The sequence below is a fragment of the Phocoena sinus genome, chromosome 4 (genome assembly GCF_008692025.1).
Source record: "Phocoena sinus isolate mPhoSin1 chromosome 4, mPhoSin1.pri, whole genome shotgun sequence".
Classification (NCBI taxonomy): Eukaryota; Metazoa; Chordata; class Mammalia; order Artiodactyla; family Phocoenidae; genus Phocoena; species Phocoena sinus.
This window is the reverse complement of record NC_045766.1, coordinates 96124359-96147351: the sequence shown is the minus strand read 5'-3', so window position 1 is coordinate 96147351 and position 22993 is coordinate 96124359. Positions and strand designations below refer to the sequence as shown.

General features: G+C 36.8%; 1 protein-coding gene across 4 annotated transcripts in view; it reads right to left on the bottom strand.

Moving 5' to 3' along the window:
* Positions 1 to 22993, bottom strand: part of IMPG2 (interphotoreceptor matrix proteoglycan 2) — a 78716-nt gene that overhangs the window by 50449 nt on the left and 5274 nt on the right. For 3 of the 4 annotated variants that reach the window (XM_032629907.1, XM_032629910.1, XM_032629911.1), the window contains exons 3-6: positions 13525 to 13691; positions 10946 to 10977; positions 3544 to 3593; positions 2126 to 2208 (exon numbers count right to left, since the gene is read on the bottom strand). In XM_032629907.1, the coding sequence (XP_032485798.1) occupies positions 2126 to 2208; positions 3544 to 3593; positions 10946 to 10977; positions 13525 to 13691 (332 nt within the window). Of the gene's footprint in view, positions 1 to 2125; positions 2209 to 3543; positions 3594 to 10945; positions 10978 to 13524; positions 13692 to 16371; positions 16962 to 22993 lie in introns of those variants that run through there. The other variant, XM_032629908.1, reaches the window with a different exon arrangement.

Genomic DNA, 22993 nt, shown 5'->3' with positions numbered 1-22993 from the left:
TTACTACTAGACTTCCTCAAGGCTCAAACGATGGTTAGCAGTTTTGAGCAATAGAGTATTTTTTAATTAAGGTATATACATTGGTTTTTTTTAGACATAATGCTATTGTACACTCAACAGACTATAGTAGAGTTTAAACATAACTTTTATATGCACTAGGACACCAAAAAGTTCGTGTGACTTGCTTTATTGCAATATTCACTTTATTATGGTCGTCTGGAACTGAACGCACAGTATCTCTGAGATATGCCTGTAGCAGTATACTATACTACAGTATACTTACAGTAGTACACTATATAGTATATGGGATTCTGCAGTTTCACGACAATGGGGATAAGAGTGTGATTATGTTTATTTATTTTGCTTTGGATTTGTTGTACTTCCTTAACATGAAGCTTTATTACTATTATAAATTTTGAGAAATTCTCAGTCATTATCTCTCATCATTAGATATAGATAGAGAGAGAGAGAGCAATATCTTAAAAGTAGGACAAAAAAATAGTAAGATTACCCACAAGGGAATAAGAACTAAATTGTTAGTTGAGCTCTTAGTAGCAACAATAAAAGTTAGAAGATAGTGAAATAAAACCTTGAAAATAAAAAACTCAATCTAGAATTTAATACAGATTTTAAGTGTCTTTCTAGAATAAGAGGATAATAAAGAAATTTTCAGGTGACCAAAAACTGAGATTGAACCAGTGAGATATTCTCACTAAAGTAATACCAGAAGCATATATTTCAGAAGGAAAATTAGACCAGAAGAGAGGTCTAAACTGCAAAAAAGAGTTTTAAGAAAATAAAGTGGTCAACATCTGGGTAAATGTAAAACAAACTTTAAAGGGAAAGAACAAAAATACTGAAAAACAGCATATAAAATAGTAGGGTGATCATTTGAATCATTCTAATATTCTAATGTTCCTGTATTACTCAGGATAAGGATAAAGACTCTGAAAAACTTAAATTTTGCTAGATTAAATACACATAATAACACACAGGGTAAATAGTAACAAAACAGAAATAAAGTATATAATTTCTAAAATGGTATCTGGAAAATGTATTAGGAAAAAACTGAACTGTAAAACTGTATATTAGGCTTCACTTTGAACTAGAGGTACAGGCAATCTAATTCCTGTCATGTATCCCTGTACTATTCTGTTTTCCTACTGATTCTATAAATCACCTTCAAATCACCCTCTCTGTTTTAGAATGTTCCAATTGATTACACACAATGCCTTCATTTCTATTATAGTGAAATCTATCTCATTCTGTAAATGTTTCCAGACCTAAATCATAACTATTCTGCCTCAAGTTCAGAACTACAGTATAACTTTTTATTCAAATATTTATCAAATGCCAATATTTTCTAGTACCATCTAATTTGGACACAGTTGTACTAAGGGTAAATATATTGATTCAAGGATCCCAAACTACCACCAGCCTTGTTCAGTGACAGGGAAAGTGGTGGGGCAGAGTGGGGTGACTTAACCTGACTTCTCAGAAGTTAAAATGCCCAAGTTGGTAAGAGGAGGTGTAAGGTAACAAAATTGTACCTTTCTAGTGAGTACATTCAATCAGTTTGCTTATATTAAGTAATCTAGGATTTATGCATATCTAACAAAATTTCTAACAAAATGTTTCTATCTTCCTGGAAGTGTATACTTTTTAAAAATTTTTCAATGTGATAGAAAGCCAACTTAATGTTTAGTGGACAGATTACTATTAATAATGATGTATTTAAAAAGCATGGTATTTCTTTAAACTACATAAAATCTATATACTTTCCCTCTGAAGAAGACTAAGTCCTGATTTATTAAGAGACAGAAGAACATAAGCAAAAACCCTCACAGTAAATTATGTACACAGCCCACAAAAGACAGTGAGCTTACCATGATGACAGCTCCCCAGGCCCCTAGTCATTTCATTTACAGTTTGAAGCCATTCCTTGCCAAAAGCAGATATACTTGGCTCTCTAAGGAATCGCAGATTTTTTGTACTGGTTTTAGAATCTACATTTCCATAAAGGGAACCACCTGAAGTTTTGTGTAGTCTGGCAATGGACTATAAATCTCTCTTAATCCCTATTCTCCATGTTAGAAACTAAATAACAAAACAGAACATCACTCACACTCTCTTCTGGCCTCTCCAAGCTGCTCTCTGAGATACCTTCATAGAAGGTCGCCCCTGGATATGGAACACTGAGACTGGCACCTAAGTAGAAAAACAAAGACATGTGCATGAATTCAGTCCATGACTAAATCAGAATTCCTATCAGAAAGCAAGAAACTGATTTCCAAGGCATTTCTAAAAGTCATTTACTTTTTCATCCTAGAAATTCTGTGCATTCTAACCTCAAGACACATTTATCCAGAGTCTCCTCAGCACAAGAAATAAATATGACTCATTCAACAAGCATTTATTGATACGTACTATATGTCAGGCTCTATGCAAGCCTCCAGGGATACAAAGTCCCTATCCTTAAGGAGCTATCTAATAAAACTAACACTCTCAGACAGGGGAAGTGGGTGAAGGTTGGAATTGGCCATAAGTTATAATCTTTTTTTAATTGGGGTATAGTTGCTTTACAATGTAGTGTTAGTTTCTGATGTACAGCGAAGTGAATCAGCTACATGTATACATATATCCCCTCTTTTTTGGATTTCCTTCCCATTTAGGTCACCACAGAGCATTGAGTTCCCTGTGCTATACAGCTGGTTCTCATTAGTTATCTATTTTATACACGGTAGCGTATATATGTCAATCCCAATCTCCCAATTCAACCCACCCCCCTCCCATAAATTATAATTACTGAAGCTGGGCCTCATTGTGTTATTTTTGTATATGTTTGAAATTTCCAACATAGAACAGCTTTTTTAAAAAAAAAATTAAAAATAAAGAAAGCGGGCTCCACTGGTGGCGCAGTGGTTGAGAGTACGCCTGCCGATGCAGGGGACACGGGTTCGTGCCCCGGTCCGGAAAGATCCCACATGCCGCGGAGAGGCTAGGCCCGTGAGCCATGGCCGCTGAGCCTGCGCGTCCGGAGCCTGTGCTCCGCAACGGGAGAAGCCACAACAGTTAGAGGCCCACGTACCGCAAAACAAAACAAAACAAAACAAAGAAAGCAACTACTAATTTATAGGAAATATAGAGGTCAAAGTAAATGTTAAAGTACACCACAGAATGCAATCAGAAAAAATTACTCTGGAAAACTCTACAAGACAAATGACAAATGGTGGAGCTAGAAAGGTCCTACCTTTTGACATAAGCAGTGATCACAGGGTGTTTGCCATAAAACAATTGTTTAGGTTGTACATTTGTTTTAAGCAGTTTTCCGATTTTGTATTATACTTAATAATTAAAGATTCTTAAGTACCCACATCATAATGTCACAAAATAAGTGACAAAAGAATTAATTTTTCTTGAGACTCTTTAACAACACATAGAGAGAAACACATGGTATTTTTAAAATATGAGCTGAAAAATTTGCTTTCTTTCAATTAGGTAATAAATTTTAGAAGAAAAGTGAACAAAGGCACAAAAGCCTACCTCCCAATGTTGAGGTATCACCAACAGGAACTGGAGATGACAATTCAGGGCTAGGAAAAAAATTGTTTGGAGTTATTAAACGATAGAAATGTGAGGGGTTATTTTGGGGTCTGTTTTCCAAAAAGGATTCACCAGATCTCCAAACAACAATTCCCAAACCAAAGTACTAAGTAGCAAATTTAAAAAAAAAATAGTCTTTACAATTGATTTATTTTACATTTTTTGATGCTACTCAACTAGAATCACCCTACATAAAATACTCCCTTACTTAGTATTTCATAACACTGTTTTGTTTCTTCTCAGTTCTTATCACTATGGGAAATTATCCTGCTCATTTATCTACTTTTTGATCTCTGTCCACGCCCTAATCCTCTAGAATGGCATTGTCTAATATGGTAGCCAGTGGACATATGTGGCAATTTAAATTAATTTAAAATTAAAGTTTAAAATTCAGAACTTTATCCGCACTAGCCACATTTCAAGTGTTAAGCAGTCACATGTGGCTAATGGCTACTTTATTGGACAGCCCAGAACATGTCCATCGTCACAGAAATTTCTATTGAATAAGACTGCCTCAAGAATCTAAACTCCATGAGATTAGGGACCTTACCTGCCATATTCATGCTGTATCTCCACCCTAAAAAAGAACCTACCATTTAGTAGGCACTGAATAGATATTTGGGGAATAAATAAATACTATTGGCCAACCAGTGTAGTGCAGAAGGCACTTGACATACAGTTGTGAACAAAACACCCATGGTCTAAGAAGGTTACCGTCTAATAGAAAACAGATAACAAATACATGATTACAAACTCAACAAGTAGTACAGACACGAAAGCACTGGCTGCTAAGGCGAACATATAAGCCCAAATCTCATCTCGTTTGAGAGATCACAGAGTCGTAAAACTTTTTAATATAAAACAAGTCAAGCTTAGAGAAATGATTTGCTATAGGCCACATTGCTCTCAGGTTTCAGGTCCCCGACTATCTTTTTACCATGTTGCCCTGCAACTGAAAGCAAAGATCAGAAGAGATCAGAGGATAATCTGAGAAGGCCCTTGCTCTAAAGAAAAGAAGGTGGGTTTCTGCAAGTCCAAATTTGCATATACCCCCAAAATATACAATTTAAATTATAGTAATTGAACTCTCTTCAACTTTCCACAAGTCACCTTTTGAAGGTGAGTTAATCACAGTCAAAATGTCTCCCTCTCAGACTTGCTAATGTCTCAGTGAGTCCCATCTTCACTTCAGAACCACCCCTTTAAATTGTCCTGCTGCTCTAAACTAGATCATGGTGGGGCAGGGGGAGGGCTGCTCACAGCCACCAGATAAACATGGCACACATCTTGAAGCAGCAGTTTTTTACTCGAAAGTAAAAGCATAGGCAGGGAGCTAAGTAAAAACTGATATGGAATTTAAAACATCTTAATATTAAAGCAAGTGTGGCTATAGAGTAGAATATAAAGTTTAAATGAATATTAAGATAAAATATGATAGTTTCAAAGACATTTCATGACTGGAATTGGAGTGGGGGAGTCAACTAGGGCCATGTTCCCTAAAGCCCCAGGCTTTGGTAGAAAATTTGAGAAATATAGGTTAAAAAAAATCTCACCATAAGGATTCTTCTGGTTTTAGAAATATTATCTAGAAAGAATAACATATTAAACCAGTACACCAAACCTACCACTATTGGTTATTTTTCATCCACTTGCAGGAAACTGTTTACTAAGTGAGCTGTCATCCAAAAGAACCCAAAGGAATAGGACATCTGGATAAGTCATTCTGATGAATGATGAGTAGAGGAAGACCTGGATGATGAGAAAGCACCAAGAGGCTTCTTGGGTTGCAGGAGACGGAGCTTAAAAAACTAGGATTCAGATGCATTTGGAAGAGACATTAACATCATCAGGCTTGAATAGGATTTATCAACTGTCCACAAGGCAGAATCCCTCCCAATACCTTCACTTTATAGATGAAAAATCAAGGTGCAAATGGGTAAAGCAATTTTCTCAGGGTCACACAAAGACTTGATGACCCAAGGCCATACCTAAAATTCCTAACCATATCCAGTTCACTTTTCAATGATAATAATAGCAAGAATGATTACAACTAAATTTATCGTGTCAAGCATTGTGTTAAGTGCTTTATCTTGGTTAACTCACTTAATTCTGGCATCAATCTTAAAAGGAAGACACTATTATCCCCATTTATGCATATGAGGAAACTAATGATAGAAGAGATTAAGAATTTGCTCAGGGTCACACAGCTAGCCAATGAAGGAGCTGTGATGTAAAATAGGCCCATTTGATTCCAGAAACCTCACTCTTACCCACATTAATTCCACATCACATGGACTTTTTGTGACCCATATTCCCTAGAAGAGCAACCAAGATGGTTTTACTTGGTCTTAATGATAGTGGTGTACATAAACTAAAAGACCTAAAAGTCAAAATGTGTAAGGACCAAGAAAGAGGAAGGGAAACCCAGTCAAAGCTGGAGAGCAATCAATATGAAGAGCAAAGAGGTCAAAGTAAAACAAAGCACAATACTACAGTAACTAGAAAAGGAAGTTGGGATGGCATGGCAGAGAAACCAGACCTCACCTGGGGTTGGTCAAATTGTCCCCCAAATTAAAATTAAGCTAATTCTCTAAGTAAACACTCAGAATGGAGAAGTCTGCTCACTTCAGTAGAACTAGATTTCACTTACTAAATTCAAAATAACATTATTTTAATGATGGTAAGTAGGCAACTCTCAGTAACTCAAATCGTTTGTCTAACACTTAATCCCTCATCCTCCCACACTTCCTTCAAAAGACAGTAACAAGAATCCTTTCATATTTTCTCATTAGGTGTGCCTCCTGCAGGGATACCCTAAAATGTGACTCACAACAGAACTAGAACACAGAGTAGTATTGGGTTTGGAGACAGAAATGCTTCATTTCTAGGCCAACCCACAAATTTGAAGTTGGTCAGCTAAGACCTTCATCTTAATACCAGCAGCAAACAACCCCCTACTGTCTCATTTTCTCAGTTTATGCAGCTCATAATTTATTCCTCACAACAACTACCTAATCATGTCAGAGGAATTCAGATGGAATTGTGTCAAAAGGTATCATAGCCACATGGAATATATGTTTAAAAATACAGTAAAACAAGCCAACAATACTTTCATACCTAGATTACTACTCCCCTTTACAATTTACTATGCTTTGTTCTAGAATCTGTTAACTGTAATGAGCATGTGACAACAAAAGAGCATAAGGCAAGGAATTAGGAATCCTGGGTTCTAGTCCCAGATGTATCACCAACTTTGTGTATAACTTGGGAAAATACCTCAGTTGCTCTGGGCCTCAAGAACTAATCTCTAAAATAGAAACACCTCCTGCCCTACCTACTTCACAAGGGTGCTGATGAAAACTAAATAAAATATTATATGCAGAGGCATTAGGAAAAGAAGCAAGGTGCCATTGCTAGGGGGTGCACCACAGAGGCGAGGTGCCATTGTTGGGAAGCGCACAAGGAGAGGGGCGGGACCGCCACAGAAGCTTCTTCCTCTGCAGCAGGGCACCGCCTGCACAAGCTCCAGGTGCGAGCTGCCGCTGCCATCTTGGACTCGAGAGGCAGCTTGGACCCACTGCCCCCGCCTTCCTCAGAGCATGTGCGTAGGGCCACGCACCTGCACACCCTCTATCAAGGGGATAAAGGACAGCACATGCTGAGGAAAGAGACAGCAATCATTCAAACCAAAAACAGCCCTCACACCAAAAAACTATTAAACCCACATGAGCTATGCAGGGATGATTCCGCATACAAATAGCCCTCCAAGACTACACTAGATAATTGTTTCTCCTAAACTCACAGAATGAGAGAAATATAAGTAAAATGAAGAAGCAGAGGAACCACTCCCAGTTAAAAGACCAAGAGAATTCCCCTGAAGGAACAAACAATGAAACAGACCTCTTCAGTCTAGTAGACACTGAGTTCAAAAAGGAGGTAATGAAAATGCTGAAGGAATTAAGAAAGGTTATCGACAGAAATTCAGATTACTGTAAAAAGGAACTAGAAACTATAAGGAGGAACCAAGAAAAATTAGAAAGTTCATTTGCTGAGACAAAAGCTGAGCTAAAGGCAATGAACAGCAGAATGAGTAATGCAGAAGAAAGAATAAGTGATCTGGAAGATAGAATAATGGAAATTACCCAATCAAAACAGCAGACAGAAAAACAAATGAAAAAAATGAAAGCAATATAACAGATCTATGGGATAATACAAAGCATGCCAATCTATGCATAATTAGGTATTCCAGAAGAAGCAAGAGAAAACGGGATGGAAAATGTATTTGAATAAATTATGACTGGAGCTAAGGGGAGATGTTTTCAAGATGTCTGGCTGGAGACAAGTGCTGGAGGAGGGCTTTTTTTAAGACAGGTAACCTGGGAACACTTGAGCATGTTTAAATGCTAATGAGCAGTTAGTAACAGGAGAAGTTGAAGACTCAGGAGAGAGAGAAAAAAACAATGAAAGGTTGGTGTCTAAAGGGTAAGATGGGATGTGAGGTCCTGAGTAAGGTGGAAAATGCTTTTTTTTAATAGACTTGCCAGATGATAGTAGGGGGAAGGTTAAATTGGTACACAGCAGACTATTTGGTACAAGCCATATGTTAGCAGATAGGTTAGAGTTCATGTAGAAGAAGCAATTTAAATTACAGACAAGTATTGTGGTAAGCAGAATAATGGTCTCCCAAAGATGTCCACACCCTAATCTGCAGAACCTGTGACTACGTTAGGTTACATGCAAAGGGGAATTAAGGTAGCAGATGGAATTAAGGTTGCTAATCAGTTGGCCTAAGGAAGAGGATGTATCCTGGTTTATCCAGGTAGGCCCAATGTGAATGTGGAAGAAGGAGGCAGCAGAGTGTCAGAGTGATAGAATGTGACAAAGTCTCGACCAGCCACTGCTAACTTTGAAGATGGAAGGGGGTCATAAGTCAACGAGTGTAGGCAGCCTCCAGAAGCTAAAAAAACGCAAGAAAACAGATTCTCCCCTAGAGCGTCCAGAAAGGTAACGCAGACCTGCCAACACCTTGAGACTCATGTCAAACTTTTGAACTACAGAACTGTAAGATAAATTTGTGGGGGTTTTTTGTTTTGTTTTGTTTTGTTTTCTGAGGTACGCGGGCCTCTCACTGTTGTGGCCTCTCCCGTTGCGGAGCACAGGCTCCGGACGCGCAGGCTCAGCAGCCATGGCTCACGGGCCCAGCCGCTCCACGGCATGTGGGATCTTCCCAGACCGGGGCACAAACCCGTGTCCCCTGCATCGGCAGGCAGACTCTCAACCACTGCGCCACCAGGGAACCCCAAATTTGTGCTTTTTTAAGCTACCAAAGCTTGTGGTAATTTGTTGCAGCAGAAATAGAAAACTAGTACCAGAATCTCAACACAGAAAATGAGAGTAATCTCAAGAAAATCATAAAAATAAATTTAAATATAGAAAAGTGATGGGCAAATTAAGGGTTTTAAGGGATGACTATAATATTCAGCTTAAAGAAAGAGGGGTTTAGTGAATTCCTACACCACTCCTATGGTTTCACTCCAGTGTTACCTCACTCCAGGTCACCTCATTTCAGCAAGTACCATTTCAGCAAGTACCACAACTTTTCACCACACCCCGACCTGGTCTGCTCTAGTTTCATGGGAAGGATACCAACTTTTAAATTCTCAAAATTCAGTTATATTTTTGTTCATCTGTATTGCTATTTTTACTCATGTCCTATTTTCTAAGGATGGTGCATAGTATTTTGAGTCTCCTTTGTTTATCTAGGACATACAGTGCCTTAACAATAAAAATATGTGACACAGTCAGTTCTCTATGATGTTTATTTATGAATGTTTCAACATGGTTAACACATCAGGAAAACTAAGCATAATAAGAATTTCTCTTCTACACATACACAATTTTATTATAAGAAATAGTAGGTGAATGCAGAAAACTGCACCCAGTTGAAGTGAGCTACGTAGGAATACACAAACTACCCCTCAAACATCTTCCAGCTACCTCTGTTCACCTCATGTGTTATGTGTTATGACACCAATCCACATATGGTGTTACAACTTTCCATTCTATTTCAGATAACCTTCCTTCCACCACTTTATAATAACTCACAAGCTACAATCTTTCCAATGTCCATTTTCACAGGTAAACTCCAAGGCTTCTTCCAGGTTAAGAGCCATATTTATTATGGTTTTTATATACTTCTTAACCATATAAGATATGTGAGATGTGCTATCATTTTTATTACATACAACCATGAAGATTACTGGCACTGGTAGGACCCACAAGATTATTTAGTCTACTGCATTGCGTGTTGCAATGGCAATCACAAGTAACCTCCGAGCTCTGGCTCTCAGAGGTGAAGAACACACATTTAAAGCACCACATGGCCCCACATCTAAGCAGGAGCTCAATCCCAGGCCCCAGCATAGACTCAGTGGTACTGTTAGCTGTATGAAGTGAGACCACAAGGAGTCCCACTTTCCTCCTGTTTACTCATGTTTGATTTGAAACTTACATACACCCGACTATAAGGAGGTGTACTCCACACCCACAGGTGTACTCCAGCTATGCTTTTGCCTGGACTCTGCTGCCCAGGCTAGACCTCTGGACACTGACTCACCTAGTTGGTTTTCCAATCTGTCCTTCCATCTAATTTGAGGCAAAATTCTGGACTCTGATCTGAATTGCATGCCCTAGTGATGTTTTTCAAAAAAATCACTTACATGCCGGCATAATCTAGATATTTTGAGTATGGACAGAACTGGAAATCTTTAGTCCCTGTAGGCTCAAAATCCCTCACCTTCCATGATCTGCTTTGTCCTGCTACTGTTCAGGAGCCAGAAATGACCTTAATCCTAAGCCTAAAGGCCCACAGAGCCAAGACTCATACCACTGGAGGATTCATCAAGGCTGTGCCATTCCTATGCTTCAACATCATAATCGTCATTACACAATAAAGTGACCCACACCACAACCCATCATTTAGTAAACCATCCTCCACTAAGGTGTACCATTTTAGATCAATATTATCATTAGCCTGTAAGCCTCAACAAGAGTAGATCATTTGGTATTCCATTTCCAAAAATCTATTTTCTCACCCAAGAGAGAGGACCAAGTCTGCCTCCTGGGAAGGTCAGACAGTAAACTAGCACAGTGGCTGCAGAGGTGGTCTGGGAAGGGAAGTGGCCTCAAGATGAGGAAAAGCATTTGAGACTAACCCACAGGCCTGGTCATTGCAGGAACTGGCAAGAAAACATGAAGGAATCATCAAATGTGGGATGAGTCTGGGAATAGGTATGATACATGTCTGTTGCCAAGCATGAACTTAGGGGAAAATGACACTCACCTGCTTACAGTTTCCTTTGTGTATGTCAGTTTCTAAGGAAAACAAAGATATAAAAATGACCATGTGAATCAATGACAGTTAATAAGCAGTAAACAAAATGTATTGCATCTAGAACACTAATGCCCTAACACAGAATCTATGTTATTATTCTCTATGGCTAGAGAAATAGTTAAAGCAAGGTACTAATGATGCCAAGTTTGTTTTGTGACTCCAAGAATGTCCTGACACTCAAGTCTCTGTGTATGTGCACAAAAGTCCCTGTGCTCTCTTAATGGGCACAGAGTAACAGACTTCACCTGCTAATCATTCCAAAAAGATCTACAGGTAAGAGATTGGTAGAGTTTTACATTAACCTTCCATGGACTTAGAACCAAACTGCTTTGTGATCTAATACATTTATAGAAACTCTCATCACAGACCAATATAATCATGTGGATAAAATAACTATGAAATCTGATTCTCCAGAATTCAGACAAAAAGATAAATTGTCTGATAAATAGTTGGATTATTCCTCTGGGGCATTCCAAAGCAAACTGTCTCCAAGTTTCCTCTAAATCAGTGGTTTTATTTTGAGACCAATACGATAATAAGGACACTAATTTAGAATCAGAAGAATTCCATTTTCTCTTTCTTAGCTATGGAGGTAAATTCCGCAATCTCTCTGGTGCTGGGCCTCAATTTCCATCTCTGTAAAATGGAGAGACTATTACTCTAAATAATTCCCAAAATATTTATAAATAACTCACGGCTCTTACTATACAGACTCTCCTAGAATAATCTCAGCCACTCTTTTTTGTTTCTTTTTTAATTTCAACCATCCAGCAGCTTCAACTGTGATTTTATTTCCTTTAGTTAATCTCTCTCAAGATACATATACACATATAGCAAAATCATCATTTTATCAGGTTATACTATTAGCTTTAAAATTTTATAGGCCAGCATGGTGGTTATTTGTACAAATGCTGGAGTTCTGAGTTCTGATAAAAGGTGTCAACCACATAAATTCACTACCTATGTGTAAACAGTTGTTGTTATATTTAAAATCAAGCTAAAAAAAACCCCAGAATGTATATATATGTAAAACTGAATCACTTTGCTGTACAGCAGAAATCAACACAACTGTAAATCAACTATATTTCAATTTAAGAAAAAAAAAGGTAAAATCAAGCTTTCTTCAGATTTTGGACAGCCAGTGATTGCTTAAGTAACGTTCTCAGCCACTCTTATGATTTCAATTACTACCTCAAGGATGGTGATCCCTAGAGCTGTATTTATAACCCAGACCACTCTTCTTGGCTTCACACCTAAATATCAAGCAATTCACATTTCACAAATGGCTCAAAACAACACATTAAGAAGCAAACTCACTCTCCCTGTCAGCATCTACAAGCGGCTTCTCTGCCTGAGTTCTCAGTGGTAGTCATCCAAGCTAGAAGCTGGGAGGCTTCCTGGGCCATTCTTTCATCCTATCCCACTCCCATCCAATCCATCACAGAGTCCTACTAATCTTTTTCCTACTTATATCCCCTATGCTCCCTTTCTCTATCTCATGGTCTAGTTAGGACTCTCATCCCCTCGGCCCTGGAGTCGTGACTGATCTCTGCTCATCTTGTCCCCTCTAATCTATCGCATGGCGTATAGAAACCATAATAACCATTTTACAATTCAAAACTGTCCAATCAGCCCCCATGACTTACCTACTTACAACCCTTCAATGGTTTCCTATCAACTATAAACTTGTTAAGTTATCCACCCCTCCAGTCTGGTCCCCTGTCAATTCTATTCTTCTGATACATTGGCCCACATATACAACTAATAATAATAAAATGTAAGAAGTACAACATTAAAGAATGAATAAAGAATTATGGAGTTCAAAGGATTATGGGAGCTAAATCTGCTAGGCTGGGGGTTGATTCCTCACAAAGGAGGTTACATCTGAGCTGAGGACATGTAGGACTTGAACAAAGGAAGAAGGCTATAAAGGGCCTATCACACAGAATGAGCAATCTACCACGTATATCTAAACAGTTTCATTCTCTTGTCATGAATACATGCATGCAATATGAAAGGGGAAGGTGGGCAGATAATTTGTCTATATGCATGCTTATTTATCCTTTGCTAAGAGTAAACTAAATCTAAAACAAGGAAAACAAGTAAGCGAATTCATTAATTAGAATCACATTTATACTTTACTAAACATTTATCCAATGACCTATATCCTCTATCTTAATTAGAGTCGTTTGCACCACTCTGAACTGATAAGATGAAAAACCCTGGCCAGAATGTTTGACTCTCACAGATTTATATTCTTAGCCTAAATCTTTGCTGAGTATTATTTCCAAATATTTACATTTATAAACAAGCATGAGGCTCTTGCTGGGTTAACAATGCTTATTATAATGGCCAGAGCTAGGGATACAAAGACTAAGCCACCCTCTGGTAGGTCACTTGAACAACCTAATTCAACAAAAAAGAGTAATGCAGGGATTTGGCATTTGCTCTTTCTTCCTTTAGGCCTGAGCCATGTATACACACTCCTACAACAGTCCAGTAATTTCTTCCCTTGTTACTACATTTACCTTCATAATTAAGCTTCTATGTTCCACAGACTGACTAAAATGTGTGCCCATTTCAAATATAGTTGTGATTCCATCCTCACACAAATTCATCCAGTAATGATATTCTTCACGCCCAGGAAGTCGATCCCAAAAAGTCCTGAAGGCTTCCCAGACAGCTTCCTGGCATACTGAAAAACAAACAGAGAGGTATTTTTAGAGAAAGCACTTTGGGGTTCTCACAATAAGAGGGAAAAATATGTGTGTGTGTGTGTGTGTGTGTGTGTGTGTGTGTGTAAGGGTGGCAGTATACGTAACTCTGGATTTTCTGCTCAACTTTTCTGTAGACCTAAAACTTCTCCAAAAAATAAAATCTATTAATTTTTTAAAAGATATGAGAACTAAAAAGAAAATGATATTCAGAAGAAACATACTGTATTAAAATGAAAGCTCATTTAATGTATCTGCTAAGTTATTTCAAAGCATCAACTCTGAAAGGACCCTAAACAGGCTGTCTGCACATTTTATACAGCACTAAGTGTATTGCTTTCCTGTAACCATTTCAGTGTCCTGATGCAGGGCACTGCGCACAACAGAGGGATGAGAGAGAAGAGGAGGAGGGTGGTAAGGGAGAAAGATGGATTTAAGTGGACAGAGATCAAGGAAATCATTTTTCATCTCAAGAGGACTGAATGCTAATCTACCAGCATATCGAGATAGAGGCCCTGAACTCACTGAGTCAGAAGGATCTCAATTCTAGCCTTAAGGCTCACTGTGTACTAGCTTGATAACCGAGAGTAACTGACCTAGCCAGTCAACATTTCAATGTACTCATCTCTCTTTTTTAATGAGATGAATAATAACTGCTTTACTTAATTTATCTGTGAGAGTATTTTATAAACTACATAGTGCTACATGAATATTAAATGTTATTATTATATTGGATTCTGGTTGTCCAACAGTTATTTGATGGAAGAAGAGTCTCAGACTAAAAAAACCTCTTAGGCTTTAACAGAGATTAAAATATATGAATATTGAAAGTTTCTCTATCAACTGATTTTTCAGGGTTAAACTGAATGAACCTTTGGTTGCAAACTTAAGTTTCTTTTTCAGTAAACTAACTATATCCTTAATCCTGTTCTTTAGAACTTCTGACCCTACAGCATACAGAAGACTCCAACAGAGAAAGACTGAGGCAGAGGTGACCACTTGTAGATTCAAGTTCTTCCTTTCTTCCTCTTTAAACTTCCAAATGACAGCTTAGTACACACCAGAAGACAATGCAAAGATGAAAGTCTGGGTTGGTAAAAACAAACAAAAAGCGAATATCTATAAGATCTGGTTATGAAATGAGGTGATTCAAAGAAAGTATTAAAAGTACTGTGAGACCAAATAACTATATATCTATGAGAAAAAATAAATCTCAATAACGTCTTCACAATATACATAATAAAATAATTTGAAATATGAAAGCTAATACTTTGAAGGTCCTAAAAGAAAACACAGAAGAATATATACATGACCTGAAGATAAGCAAAGATTTCATAGACAGGACTCAGAAAGCAACAACTATAAAAGAAAAAACAAAAAACTGATATTAGAATTCATCAAAACTAAAAACTTCTGCTCAACAAAGATGTTATTAATAAAAATGAATAGGTAAGCCATACCTCTGGCAGAAAATATTCAAAATACATATATCTGATAAAGAACTGGTATTTAGGATATTTAAGGGATTTCTACAACTCCCTAACAAAAAGGCAAACAATCCAATTTTTAAAATATGTAAGAGACTGAAGCAGACACTTTACAAAGGACGAGATACAAAGAGTCAACGAGTATGTGAAAAAGTGCTCTGTCATTCATTCTTCAGAGAAATGGAAATTGAACCACCCACACTTGAACCGGAGAGGCTAAAACTTTTTACATTGACAATATCAAATTTTGGCGAGAATGTGGAACAAACACAACCCTCATTTCTGGCAAGAATGAAAAATAGTACAACCACTTTGGAAAAAGTACCAGTAGTTTCTTATATAACTAAATATACACCAAACCTATGACCCAGTAACCCCCCTCCTAGGTATTCCTTCAAGTGAGACGTAAGCACATATCCACAGAAAGACTTATGTTCAATGCTAGAGCAGCTTTATACATAACAACTTAAAAAAGAAAACAACCCAGGTATCCATCAACAGGAAAATAAACAAACATACAGTCACATAATGGAATCAAAAGGAACAAGTTACTAATTCATGCAAAAACATGAATGAATCTCAAAAGGCTGAGTCAAAGAAGCCTTACACAAAAGAGTTCATACTATTTCTACTTATATAAAGTCCTAGATAGGTGAAACTAAGCTATGGTTTAAAAAAATTAGAAGAGTGGTCACCTGGTAGTTGGGGTTGAGAAGGGAGGACTGTCTTGGAAGGGGAATAAGGGAACTTTCTGTGGTGGCACTATCCCCAAATTTAAGAGAGGTTTGGATTACACCAATGTGTGCATTAGTCAAAACTCACCAAATGGTATTCTTAAGATTTATGCATTTCACTCTATGTAAATTCCACCTTCAGAAAAGTAAACAAATATTAAGCTCTAGTTAATGATATTCATGCTGAAGTTCTACAGGAAAATGAAATGATATCTTTAATTTATGAAATACATCTAAGAAATAGGATGGTTGGATAGATAAGATATGTGATAAAGCAAATATAAAATGTTAACTGTAGAGCTAGGTGGTAAGACTATGGTGTTCACTAAACTATTCTTTCAACTACTTTATATGTTTAAAATATTTTCATAAAATCTTAGAAAAACATTATTGTGTGAGGGAAAATGCAGCTGGAGCATCCAGAAGTGTAGAAATCATACCAGGTTTCATAGCAGGCCTTCCCTTGGCATCTCTCATGAATTCACAGAAGAATAGCGTAAGCTGCCTCTTACAAATTATGCTTTGGGGGATGTCATTTCCTGAAAAAATCTCGGAAGAAATCCACTTAAAAACTTACAGAATAAACAAGTTTAGCAAGGTGTCAGGATACAAGATCAATACATATAAATCAGTTGTATGTCTATACACTAGCAAGGAACAAACAAAAAATGAACCTAAGAAAACAACTCCATCTACAAAAGCATCAAAAATAATAAAATACTTAGGAATAAATTTAACAAAGTACAAAACTTATACTCTGAAAACCAAGAAACACTGTTGAAAAAAAATTAAAGACAACATAAATAAATGGAAAAACTTTCCATGTTCGTGAATTGGAAGATTTAATTGTTAAACCCCCAACCCCTACAGATACCAAAACCCTCAGATACTCAATTCCCTTATATAAAATCGTGTAGTATTTGCATGTAACCTATGCACACACCCCCGTATATGTTAAATCACCTCTAGATTACTTATAATACTTAATACAATGTAAATGTTATGTAAATAGTTGCCAGCACACAGCAAAATCAAGTTCTGCTTTTTGGAACTTTCTGGAATTTTTTTTCAAGTGTTTTTTTGTTTGTTTTTTGTTTTTAAACTTTTTTATATTGGGGTATAATTAACAATGTTGTGTTGGTTTCAGGTGTACAGCAAAGTGATTCTGTTATCCATATACATGTATCTATTCTTTTTCAAATTCTTTTCCCATTTAGGTTGTTATATAATATTGAGCACAGTTCCCTATGTTATACAGTGGGTCTTTGTTGGTTATCCATTTTAAATATAGCAGTGTGTACACGGCAATCCTAAATCCATAGTTGGTTGAATCTGTGGTTGCAGAACCCACAGATACAGAGGGCCAACTGTATCTTCAAAATGATCTGCAGACTCAATGCAATCCTATCAGAACTCTGGCTTCTTTACAGAAATTAACAAGCTAATTCTAAAATTCATATGAAATTGCAAGGGACCCAGAAGAGCATAAACAGTTTTGCAAAAGAATAACAAATAGATAAAATGGACTTCATCAAAATCAAAACCTTTTGTGCATGGTGAAAAAAAGACCTTTTGTCTTTTGTGAAAGACACCATCAAGAAAACGAAAATACTTTCAAATCATTTGTCTGATAAGGGTCTTGTATCGAGAATATATAAAGATTGCTTATGACTCAATGAAAACAAGATAAATAACCCAAATTTTTAAAAGGCAAAGGATTTAAAGACATTCTTTGAAAGAAGATATTCAAATCCAAGAAACATATAAAAGGATGCTCAACATTATTAGTCATTAAACAAATGCAAATCAAAACCACAAGATGCCACTTCACACCCATTGGGATGGTTGTAATTTTTTCTTTTTTTAAGGAAATTATAGTGCTGGCAAAGATGTGGAGAAATCAGAACCTTCATACACTGCTGGTGGGCACGGTACATCTATTTTGGAAAACAATCTGGAAATTCCTCATGTGGTTAAACGTATGACTCAGAAATTCTACTCTTAGATATACACCCAAGAGAAACGAAAACAACCCAAATATCCATCAGCTGACAAATGGATAAACCAAAAGTGGTGTATCCATACAACAGAATGTTATTATTTGGACACAAAAAATAAACTACTATACATGCTACAACATGGATGAACCTTGAAAACATTATGCTAAGTAAAAGAAGCCAGTCATAAAAGACCATATATTATATTATCTCATTTATATGACAAATCCAGAATAGGCAATTCTATAGAGACAGAAAGTAGATTAGTGGTTGCTTAGTCCTGGGGGGAGGGGAAGGGGAGACAGAGTGGTAAGAAAGTGATATCTAAAGGGTGGGGGGTTTTTTTGAGGTGATGTAATATTCTTAAACTGAGTGTGATGATAGTTACTCGTTTCTGTGAATATACTGGAAAACCACTGAATTCTATACATTAAGTGAATTAATTGGTATGTTAATTATATCTCAGTAAAACTATAAAAAATGCAATTCCCTCCAGAAAGGTAATACAGTTGACCTTTGAATAATGTGGCAGTGAGCGGCACAGACCCTCTGCAGTCAATTCACATATAACTTTACAGTTAGCCCTCCTTATTCGCGGTTGCACATCCACATATTTAACCAACTCTGGATCATATAACACTGCAGTATGTATTTACTAAAAAAAAATGTGAGTAGAAGGGGACCCTCACATTTCAAACCCATGTTGTTCAAGGATCAACTGCACATCCTTAATTTATCCAGTGGTTTTCCAATTAAGAATAATAGAATTCAAAACACTTACATTCTGATACAGGAGGAGAATTGGGGGGTAGTCTGGAGTATTCATGCAGCTCAGAGAGGGGAAAACTAGATAGGACAGTACAGGCTGTACAGACAAGAGCAAAATCAGCACTATTTCAAGGAAAGAGGTACTAAGGAGGGCAAAACTCCACCACAGATAAACGCCACATACTTCTCTATTTGGCCTATTTGTTCAGAAGTCCTATCCTTGTCAAATGATTTTCATGTAGCCTTTAGTTAACACTGGAGATAACTTCCTATTTTCGAGAAGATAACTAATCTACAAAAGCCTCTCTTCTGGCAGAGAAACTTGTCCTGGAAACCGGTGGAGGAAGGGTAAATGTAATGACAATATTCTGAAGAAGGAAATGCCGGCATTTAATCTGTCTTTAATCCTGTTACTAGGACTCAGGCTGTGCATCTTATCTAGTACACAGAAATCTAGAATGGAGCAGTCTTTTTTTTAGGGTAATATAATTTCCCTTCAGAATCGTGGAGCCCAAAGCATGAGGAACAGTTAATTTGATGCAATAAGGCAAGAAAAAGAAATAAAAGGCATACAAATTGGAAGATAAGAAGTAAAACTATATCTTTATTTGCAGATGAAATAATCACCCATGTAGAAAACCTTAAGGAGTATATTAAGAAGCTACTAGAACTAATAAGTGATTTTAACAAAGTTACAGAATAAAAGATCAATACACATAACTCAGTTGTATGTCTATATGCTAGCAAGGAACAATCAGAGACCAAATTTTTTTTAAATAGTGTTAATAATAGCATGAAAAAAGTGAAATAAATCTGATAAAAAGATGTGTAAGATCTAGACACTGAAAATCACAAAACACTGTTGAGAGAAAATGACAGAGATCTAAATAAATGGAGGGATATATCCACAGATCAGAAGGGTCAATATTGTTAAGATTATAATTCTTTGCAAATTGATCAATAAATTCAACACAATCCCAATCAAAATCCCAGTAGCCTCTTGTGTACAAATTGGCAAGATGATTATAATATTTATATGGAAGACAAAGGACCTAGCATAACCAAACAAATTTTAAAAAGAACAAAGTTGAAGGACTTGCACTATCTTACTCAAAGACTTATTATAAAGCTCACAGTAATCAAGACAGTTAGGTACTGGCATAGAAACAGACAAAGAGATCTGTGTAAAAGAATGAAAAGTGAAGTAATAGACCCATCATGTACAGAAGACTGAATTTCAACAAAGGTTCAGCGGCAAGGAAAGATAATATTTTTAATAAATGATGCTGGAACAACTGGCTATGCAAAAGCAAAAAAAATTAACTTTGATCTATATACATCAAATACAAAAATTAACTCAAAGTAGATCATAGACCTGAATGTAAAACCTAAAAATTATAAAATTTCTATCAGAAAAAACAAGAGAAAGTCTTTGTGATTCTGAGCTAAGCAAATTTAGATCCAACACCAAAAGCAAGCATGATGCAAAAAAAAAACTGATAGGGCTTCCCTGGTGGCACAGTGGTTGATAGTCTGCCTGCCGATGCAGGCAACACAGGTTCGTGCCCCGGTCCGGGAAGATCCCACGTGCCCGTGGAACGGTTGGGCCCGTGAGCCATGGCTGCTGAGCCTGTGCTCCGCAACGGGAGAGGCCACAACAGTGAGAGGCCCGTGTACCACAAAAAAAAAAAAAAAACAAAAACCTGATGATAAATTGGACTTTATCAAAATTTAAAACTTCTGTTCCTCAAAAGACATTGTTAAGAAAATAAAAAGACAAACCAAACATTGGAAGAAAATTTATGCAAAACATATATCTGACAAAGAACTGGTATTTTGAACACATAAAGAACTCTTACAACTCAATAATAAAACAAACAATCCAATTATTTTTTTAAAGGAGCAAAATATTCGAATAGACTCTTCACCAAAAAAGATACACAAATGGCAAATGAGCACATGAAAAAGTGCTCAACATCATTAGCCATCAAGAAAAGGCAAGTTAAAACCACAATAGATGTTATTTCATATCTACTAGAATGGTTACAGTTTAAAAGCACTGACTATACCAAGCGCTGCACAGATGTGGAAAAATTGGAATCCCAATATACAGCTGTTGGTACAACTACACTGGAAAACAGTTTTGGCAATTTCTTAAAAAGTTAAACATAAAGGTATCATGTGACCCACCCACTACACTCCTATTAACCAACAGATATAAAAAGCATATGTTCACACAAAAAATTGTACAAAAACGTTCATGACAGCTTTCCTCGTAATCCCCAATAACTGAAAAGCACCCAAATATCCCAAGATGCAGTATATCCATAAAATGGAATAATACCCAACAGTAAATGGTAACAAACTACTGATACACAAAAAAAGCATGGATGAGTCTCAAAACAAACTGATTAAAAGAAGCTAGACAAAAAAAAAAAGAGTAAACAGTATGAGGACATTGAAAATATGTAGAAAATGCAAACGATACATAGTAGAAAAAGTGTAGAAAATGCAAACGATACATAGTAATAGAAAGCAGATTAGTGGTTGCCTCAGCACTGAGGTCAAGGGAGGTGCTGAGGGAGGAAGGGATTATACAGACACATGAGAAAATGTTTGGAGGTAATTGACAAATTCATTATCTTGATTGTAGTGATAACTTCAAGGATAAATACATTTGTCAAAACAAATCAAATTCTATGCTTTAAATATGTGCAGTTTATAATCTACCAATGTATACCCTAATAAAGCCACATATTTCTTTTTAACATCTTTATTGGAGTATAATTGCTTTACAATGGTGTGTTAGTTTCTGCTTTATAACAAAGTCAATCAGCTATACATATACATATATCCCCATATCTCCTCCCTCTTGCGTCTCCCTCTCATCCTCCCTATCCCACTCCTCTAGGTGGTCACAGAGCACCAAGTTGATCTCCCTGTGCTATGCAGCTGCTTCCCACTAGCTATCTGTTTTACTTTTGGTAGTGTATGTATGTCAATGCCACTCTCACTTCGTCCCAGCTTACTGTTCCCCCTCCCTGTGTCCTCAAATCCATTCTCTACATCTGTGTCTTTATTCCTGTGCTGCCTCTAGGTTCTTCAGAAACATTTTTTTTTTTTTAGATTCCATATATACATGTTAGCACACGGTATTCATTTTTCTCTTTCTGACTTGACTTCACTCTGTATGACAGACTCTAGGTCCATCCACCTCACTACAAATAACTCAGTTTTGTTTCTTTATATGGCTGAGTAATATTCCATTGTATATATGTGCCACATCTTCTTTATCCATTCATCTGTCGATGGACACTTAGGTTGCTTCCATGTCCTGGCTATTGTAAATAAAGCTGCAATGAACACTGTGGTACATGACTCTTTTTGAATTATGGTTTTCTCAGCGTATATGCCCAGTGGTGGGATTGCTGGGTCATATGGTAGTTCTATTTTTAGTTTTCTAAGGAACCTCCATGCTATTCTCCATAGTGGCTGTACCAATCTACATTCCTACCAACAGTGCAAGAGGGTTCCCTTTTCTCCACACCCTCTCCAGCATTGATTGTTTGTAGATTTTTTGATGATGGCCATTCTGACTGGTGTGAGGTGATACCTCATTGTAGTTTTGATTTGCATTTCTCTAATAATTAGTGATGTTGAGCATTCTTTCATGTGTTTGTTGGCAATCTGTATATCTCCTTTGGAGAAATGTCTATTTAGGTCTTCTGCCTATTTTTGGATTGGGTTGTTTTTTTGATATTCAGCTGCATGAGCTGCTTGTAAATTTTGGAGACTAATCCTTTGTCAGTTGCTTCATTTGCAAATATTTTCTCCCATTCTGAGGGCTGTCTTTTCTTCTTGTTTATGGTTTCCTTTTAAAGCTATATTTTAAAAGGTCCAACTACTAATACAATTTTTTAAAAGGGGATACTATTACTTCCTACTCCAAGCACCCTAAATATCTCTTTAATTTCACAAATGACTAGGTTAAATTCAGTTGCTTCTTGCTTAAATGGAGATATTTTTCAAATGTGTTATACCAACTAGCAACTGATACCAAATTATCTATGAAGGAAAAATTGGGCAAACCATTACACTGAATTAGCTTGGTGGAAAAACCAAAGATTCCTGGTTGGACAGTGAGTGGATCTTTTCCTCCAATCTCAAAACAATTGGTTCTAAGGGCATAATCCAATTATCTCTTCCAAATCTCTTCCAAATCAAGACCTATGTTGAAATATTCATTTTTCCTAAATTTCAAAACATAACAAATAAAATATTTACTCTTTACCATGAC